Consider the following 8362-nt stretch of genomic DNA (forward strand, 5'->3'; position numbering starts at 1 on the left):
CTGCACTCTCGCACTCTCGTAATAGCAGTAAAAGAATACCGCGAATTCCCGCAAATAAAGCTGAGAATATGACATCTAGAATCAATCAATCAATCAATCAATCAATCAATCAATCAATCAATCAATCAATCAATCAATCAATCAATCAATCAATCAATCAATCAAACAATCAATCAATCAATCAATCAATCAATCAATCAATCAATCAATCAATCAGACAAACAACAAGAAAAAGTTCAAGCAACACAGACTGGATGTGCCGCTTTAAAATGTTTTCTCGTAGACCACGAATAAAGAGTTGCTAGTAACTAATGTTCGCTGGAAATGACTGCTGAACGCATCTTCCATGTCCTCCGTGGACGGTTTTTCTTCATACCTTCAAATCATACTGCACCAACTCAAAAACGAAAAAACGAGAAATAAAGAAAACAACAAAAAAGAACGAAAAACGAAAGAAATGAAGGAAATACCAAGAGCAGGTTTGAGTGCCTCTGAAATAATATACTCAGTATTTTCGCGAAAGCTCCCGTTTTAATGGCCAACAATGGCACTGGGGTATTGTAAAGTTGCGAAATGTATGCTGTGTATAAAATTATCCGCGTCACTTGTAAGGACAAAGAGGACGCAAGCTCTTCAGCCATCCTTTGCTTAAGGACGAGATCTCTCTCTCTGTCGTAAACAAGCTAACTCGTCGTCGTAAAGAGGCACTATTAAACTATCATCCCCATTACAAATATTTCCCATTGCAACGACTGGCTTTACATCGATGTTTTGTGTGGTTGTGATTTGTATGCAGTCCGTAAAAGGGCCAGAGTTATTTGTAATGACAAACAGGACACAACCGCTCGAACCATCGCTTGCTTATAGACGAGAGATCTTTCGTTGTCGTTAACCAGCTATCGTGTCCTCTATGTGTCCCCTCTATGTCCCCTCTGAAACTGCAAGACCGGTTAAACTATATAATGGCTATTCGAATACTTGTTTTCTACGCGAACAGCGGCTTCATCGTTTGATTTCCATACCATCATTCAAACGTGTTCATAGATAAATTTCGCCAGAAAATGGGCTTACAAAATTTTGTCTCAGAAGCAATGTTCACGTTACATGTATATTTGTTTGAAAAGTTTATACGAATGTTACGTGCTTTCGAAATCCAACTGAACGCAGCCTTGGGGGCATCAGTTTGCCTGTATGTGGTCAGTGACTGAGTTAGCAGACGAGTTCTCGTTGAAGTCAAGACAACGCAAACGTATACCGATGCGAAATGTTTCATTTAACCGGGACCCGTTCGCGTTTTGAATTTCAAATCGAGAAAGATTCATATTTCTGTGCGCAAGGACATGAGGCGTCTTATAACTGGTGCCCTGGGAGGTCGTCCGTTGGGGTTGGAATTGCGAGACTTTTGAAGCATTGCATTGCAGAGCTTCCGTGATCAAGTTCAATTTCGTATAGGAGGAAATATTGATAAACGCCACTAATAAGTTTACCTTTTAAGTAAAACTTAATTAATAACTCTAATGTCCTTAGATATTTTTCGCCTTTTTAAGAGCGGAAAATCCAGGATCTTTATAACTGTCATGCTCCAGGATTTAAGTATATGACAATGCCACTTAACAGGGCAGTACCAAGGTAATATTGTTTGCCGTCGCTTGGAGATAGTCAGACTATTTTTTGCATTCCGCCTAATTACATAATCAGACTTAATTCATTATTCAACTTCTCAAATATTACAATTAGATTAAAAGTATGAATGACAAAATTGTAGGGCAACATGAAAAACTCCCGGTAGAGATTTCTGTTGCTCGATACGTGTTCCATAAAAGTGTTTTTCCGGGGCGTGAATGTAGCCCGCGAATACATGCAAGGTTCCTCGAGCGGCCAGTGGCGCGGCAATATTGCGTGTATTCGTGCGCGCCTTTCACGCTATCACTTCTCTCGTATATGCCGTGCTTTAAGCGGCGCTCGACATCGAATGTGTTAAATTTCGATAAAGAAATGAATATTGTGATAATTAACAAATAGAGTTGTAGGAATACGGTAGTGCGCGTCTTTTGCGCCTCACACCTGTGCCCCAAAGGCAGGCAAAAAAAAAGATGAAGAAGTAAAAAAATGAAACATAAATGTGGAATTTTCACGTCTGTAGATTCGCAGATTGTGGGCTTAGGGAACGGCAAAGCCAACTTATCGACTTCCCATACCTAAAAAAAAGAAAAGAGAAGCAGATGAAGGGGTTAGGAAATAATCATGAAAACCATCGTACACACTGCGCCAAATTTCCTTCTAAATAGCGGTAGAAATATCATTGTTTAGATTAAGTTTACATAATGGTTCACCTCAATTTGCACCGACTAACTATACCATTGCGGATTCACTCTCCTGTACCATCCACAAGAGATTCAAATTATTTTGTGCTAGAAACAGTCCTACTTGAAACATTCGGTCATAAAACACTGCTATTAAAAAAGAAAGGAAAGAAAAAAGAAATGCCGGAAACTTCATTGCAGGCGTGAGCTTCTTTCTCCATAGACATAACGATGGTCTTACAGGTGAACCTGAAGAAGGAGACACGGGCTTGACATGTGCGTAATCGAAGACGCGCAATGCCGTCCATCACAGTCCACCGTCGCTTTCTCAGTTACGTCACCTCAAGGCGCTCGCGGAAGGCATTCAAACTGACGGCTTTGCTTTGTTGGGCTTGAAAATACACGCCCACTCCTTTCTTAGGCGAATGTTCGGCACGGTAGGCCCTCAGGGCCAGCGATGCGACGCAACGAACGTTGACAAATGTTCCTCTGTTGCGACCTTGTACATAACGGAGAATTTTGGGCGCTAATGTTGCCAAAAAAGTAAGTGACCACCAACAAACTCGTTCACCATGTACATCCGACTACTACGTAATGTAGAGTCGCGCTCAATCAACCTGTCGTTCGATGCTCTTGCGTGAGTAAATGATCTTAGGCGCGAACAAAAGTCGATGTCAGAGGTACTTCAAAAGGATTTCTTATCCTCTCTACTTCGTTATAGTTGAAGCTCACCATAGTTGTTTGTGTTCTTAAGTATCTTCACTAAAAGTAGAATTTATTCTTGCTTGCGTAGGGCGAACTTACTGAAGAAAAAAGTTCCCTAGTGTTGATGCTTCTCACCTGCTACCGATATGCTACTTATATCAGGTGCCTTTTTAAACCATACATATTTTTTTTATAGGAAAGCTATAAGAGCAGCGAATGTGGCGTACTTGTGGGAGAAACCATAGGCAGTGCAGACGTTCTTTGCCCCTAATAACGCGAGGTTCAGGAGGCTAAATAACAAAAGCTTGTTAATTAACCTTTTATGATTGCTTTAGGAGCAGTACCCTATTTAAATCGCAAATTTGGAGGTGGTAATATTTTGATGTATTCTTTCTTTTAATATGGAAAATCACACCGAAGATATTCATGATAAAATTTCAGCTGTAAATCCAGGTAATATCGGAGTCGAGCGTGCCGTGAGCCCAAAATGGGTGCCACGGAAAGGGAAGCAACGTTGAGAACGGCAGATATTTAGGTGGGATGATGAAATTAGAAAATTTGTAGGCGCAAGTTGGAATCAGCTAGCGAAATACAGGGGTAACTGGAGATCGCTGGGAAAGCACTTCGTCCTGCAGTGGTCACAAAAATAGGTGGCTGCAGCTCCTTACGATGATCTCGAATTAGGTGCTATATCTAGGACTTTTAAAAAAATTTAGGACACAAAAATGTGACTGCCTTCAAATTTTATTTATTATCTTTATTTGTTTAATTACTTGGGCAAAACAAATACAAGGTTTGCCCGCAAGGTAAGGTAAAAGGAGGGCGTAATCCTCCTGACTAAGGTCTTTACCTCGCTGGAGCAGCAGAAGTAGCAGTTTACCGAGAAAACAAGATACAACTAATAAGACAGGAAATATCAACACTATTTACAGCAAAATTTTAAACACATTGAAAAGTATCAACTGTTTTGCAAAATAGCAAGTAACTAAATAAATACAGCACTGCCATTTAAACAATCGCTCCCAAGGCACTAATAAAAAAGGTAATTAATAAGTTGTTAATATAGTCTTTTGAAGTTCACGTTATCAGCAGCAAAGCATGTCTACCTCACCTAGGAACTCCTTAGCAAAAACGCTACGTGCGCTGTGCTCATATATATATATATATATATATATATATATGGAAATGATTTTAAGGAGGGGTGGTCGGAGCACCCCCGGCCAGGGCCCCACTGACTTCTGCGGCCTGGCTGATCTGTCTAACTAAGGACTTTTGTTCTTATACTTAAAAAAAAAGAAGTGTATAGTGAAAAAAGTCACGCTGTATCTTACGTGCTGAGATATATCCTTGTCAATTTCCAAGCGCGCTCTCTTTCACCACTGTCATCAATAATCAACGCTGCAATCTTGTCTTGTGTCCAAATACTGGTGCATACCCACTACGGAAGATTGGCCAAGAAGCAGGCGGTTTCAGTTATGTTTGCAACTAAACAAAAACTAAAATTGCATAATGGAAGGTGCGCTCAAGAAGTATAATTTAGAAATCAGAAAAATATTGTTAAGAGTTCTGGTAAAATAATTTGACACAAAGAACTGAAATAACAGAAATACTTGATTATTTTAGAAATTCAGCAAGGTACTGTTTTTGCCGCTCTAATAAAATTGTAAACTGAGAGAAATGCATCTCTGTGGCTGGATCCCAGTGAAGTCGTCCCAAAAGAAAGAATGGGTGGCGAGGTTAGCGATAGCACAACTTGTAGCATTGAAATTTTAAGAGTTTTCTTTGTCTTAAAAATGGACGGCACGAGAGAAGGAAATGCTCAGTAGATTCAGGCGCATTGCAAAAAGAACAAAAAGGGGACGCAGCCAGACGGGACCTGTGTAAGTAAAAATTGAGAGGCGGTATACGACATCTCAGGTTTGTAAAGGAAACTTCAAGTTGCTTTGAAGGACACCAGTTATTTTATTCCACGGGAAACAAAGATGGAGGAATTCAGAAGACGATGTTAGAATGACTTCATCGCTGGAAATAAAGAAGAAGAAAATGTCAACCGAAGTGCGCATCGGCAAGACTAAGAAACGCGGTCATAGGAGACGCGGTCATCGCAACAGGAACGAGAAGGAGCCGATCATTGACGAGGCAGCAGCGAGGCAGGGCGGCGAGTCCACGGTTCGCAAACAGCGCAGCAGTCGTGCTCGGAACCGCTCGAAGCCGGTGCCCAAGGACGCGGCCGAGCCGCAGCAGCAGCACCCTGAGTTGGTAACAACCACTGGAACCCATCACAAATCGTCTAAGACCAAGGTTGTGCCTGCTCAGGAAGCAACGACCCGACCACTTAAAGAAGAAAGCGCGCAGCCTCAGCGGAAGCCGTCTGCACGCCGGCGCCACAGATCAAAGGACGCTGCAGATTCTTCACCTGTGGTTACACTGCAAGACGCATTGGCTATGGCCGCTGCTGTCGTGACAATATCGCCACCCATGCTCACTCAAGAACACGTGGCGAAGCCGTCGTGTGCGTCGTGTGGCGGTGGCTCGGCCGGAGTCTCGGTCGTACCACGTATCCTCTGCGCAGTCTCGGTCGGAGTTCTTCTGGTGAGCGCATTCACCTCCAGCATGCTGGCAGCCAGCACAACTGAGCCGCCGACGCCGTGCAGATCCGAGGGCTGCCTGTATCACGCGTATCGCCTCGCATCCGCCTCCAACAGAGCAGCGGACCCATGCGTAGACTTTTACGCCTACGTCTGTGGCCGGTGGCGGGCATTTCATAAGGGAGCTCGGAGTCAGGCAGAGGACGCTGCCATGACGCTAGCGGTGGACGTGATCAGCAGCCTGGAGCGACCTTTAGCCAGCAACAGAGTCGTTGGAAACCTTGTTTCGACATGCGTCGCAAATAAGATCGGCGTCAGTGCAGATGCATTCATTGGTGTCGCCAAGCTTCTGGGCCTTCCCATGTCCGCAGAAGACAAATTTTCAGGCCACCCGATGGACCATCTCGTGCGTCTCTGCCTTCGGTGGAACCTACACCTAGTTTTCGGCTTGCGAGTCGTCTCTGACAATCGCAAACCTTTCCTTTTGCTCACGAGACACCGGAAGCATGTGGTACCGGAAGTACGCAGTGCTGCTAGCCGATACGCTCGGACACACGTCCGGAAACACATCAACGCATTCGCCAGTGCCGACGTGCAGCTGTTGCGCGCCGTGCAAGAAGATTTCTTCAACGCCGTGAATTTCGAGCGTGAAGACCAGACATTACTCACACTGGCCAACCTAACCATGGCCACGACATCAGTTCAAGAGTGGATGACATTTCTGAACGCCCACAGTCGTAGCCAGCAAGTGTTCGATGAAAGCAGTCTAATTGTACTAGAGAACGTCGGCATGGTGAAGAGCCTTGATGGCGTTCTGACCAAGTACAAACGGGAGGATGTCGTGGCCAGTGTTTGCTGGGTGTTTGTGGAAGAGTATCTGTGGCTCTTGACAGACCTGCGCTCCAATGATTCACACGCGACAGCAAAGGAAACCTCGGATATGGAGAGCGACTCCAGACTATTGCAGAGACACAGACCTGCAGCGTGCCTAGCCTACGTGGATACTTTTCTAGGACTACTCAGTGGGGCTAATCACATTAAGGACACCTTTCCGGAATCATCGCAAAGGCAGCTAAATGAAATCTTCGAGAGCATCGACAAGGAACTGATTATTCTCGCCAACGCATCCACCTGGATAGACGCCAAAACAAAGGAACGCGTGGTGGCAAAGGCTAGAAAAGTGCAGCGAGACGTGTGGCCCGAAGTCACAGTTTTAAGCATCGAAGCGCTCCTCGCTCTCCATAGCAAGATGCGAACTTCGAAGCATGACAATTTTCTTGCTGTCCTTACTAATTCGAGGTCACTCCTTGGCAACGAGCGTTATTCGGACGTATTATTCGGGAACCTGAAGTCTACACCCTTAGGAGCAGCCGGCTACATTTACCACGTGAATCGCGTTCTTATGTCTGTTGCCGTCATCGGAGCTCCCTTCTTTTATCCGCACACGCCAAGCTCCGTGAACTACGGAGGTCTCACTTCTGTATACGCCAGCCAGCTGCTGCGCCTCCTGGATAAGACGGGGGCGACGTACAGCTCCAATGATAGTGGCGCGTTGTGGATGAAAGAAAGTATCACGGAGTACAGGCAGAGAGCAGACTGCCAGATGGCAGACGTGCAGAGAGTTGACCACGTGCCGCTGCTGCCTTTCCTGGCAGCGTTAGAAGTTGCGTATGCTGCCTTCTCAAGGCAACCTGACCAGGATATTACAATTGACGCAGTGGAATTGGGACCCACGTCAGGTGCCAAGTTATTCTTCATGAGCTATTGCCACGCGCTGTGTGGTAAAGAGCGGAGTGGCGGAGCTGAGGAATGCAACTTCCCTCTGCGCAATTTTCTGCCTTTTGCAGCTACTTTTGACTGTTCGCCAGGAACGTGGATGTCTGCTGGAAAGTGCTCTATTTTTGGAGGCTAACTTAGTTTTGTGAAAGTGTTTGTTAGACGGCCATTTTTATACGTGGTGACAATGTTTAGCCCTCTTAACGCAGCGTATATCGAGTTTTTAACTTCTACGCACATGTGACATGTACGTGGAAGCCATAGTGCACCCATGGTCTGCACCCATAGCATCATTGCCACGACACCGGATTTCAGAAGGGAGTTCGTTTACAGTTGGTGGGGTTGACTTCTGCAGACCACTTTTATTGTCGTTCAGCACAGAAAATTCACCCCAAAGCCTGCATTGCAGTCTTCTCATGTGCGATAACGCGTGCTCTTCATCTTGAGCTCACAGCCAGCTGACACGACAGCTACCAGCTTCCTCTCTGCATTGCGGCGTTTTATCTCCGCTCCTGGTACTGCTTCGACCATTTATTCGGACAACACCCTCTCCTTTGATCACTGCGCTCGACAAGTCGGAAATCATCCGACTTGTCGTTGAGCAGATCTGCAGTTGAGCAGATTTCTGCAGCACACGTCGCAATCGAATTGAAGTTCAACATCGAGCCAGTGCCTTGGTGGGGACGATGGTGGAAACGATTGGTCCGCATTAACAAGCTCACCTTGAATTGCGCTCTGGGTCGCAATTCCTTATCCTTTGAAGAGATAACTGTTCTATGTGAGGCAGAGGCGAACATCAAGAGCCGTCCCTTAACAAATTTGTCTGTGGACCTTGACGAGCTATGCGCACTAACGCCTTCACACTTCTTACTTGGCAACGTGCTTGCCTCAACAGTTGGGCGCCACGCTACCCCAATCAACAAGCACCGATCTGCGACGCCGAAGAATGGAAGCATGCATCGAAAAGCTTTAACAGACCACCTTTGGAAG

At 45.3% G+C, this 8362-nt stretch overlaps 1 protein-coding gene across 1 annotated transcript; it reads left to right on the plus strand.

Annotated features, from left to right (window-relative positions):
- The first annotated feature begins 5018 nt into the window (after positions 1 to 5018).
- On the plus strand, positions 5019 to 7508 carry LOC142583539 (neprilysin-like). Its single transcript, XM_075694026.1, has one exon. It carries the CDS (start codon positions 5019 to 5021, stop codon positions 7506 to 7508), a length of 2490 nt encoding a protein of 829 aa, XP_075550141.1.
- The last annotated feature ends 854 nt before the right edge of the window (positions 7509 to 8362 follow it).

The sequence above is a fragment of the Dermacentor variabilis genome, chromosome 5, assembly GCF_050947875.1.
Source record: "Dermacentor variabilis isolate Ectoservices chromosome 5, ASM5094787v1, whole genome shotgun sequence".
Lineage (NCBI taxonomy): Eukaryota > Metazoa > Arthropoda > Arachnida > Ixodida > Ixodidae > Dermacentor > Dermacentor variabilis.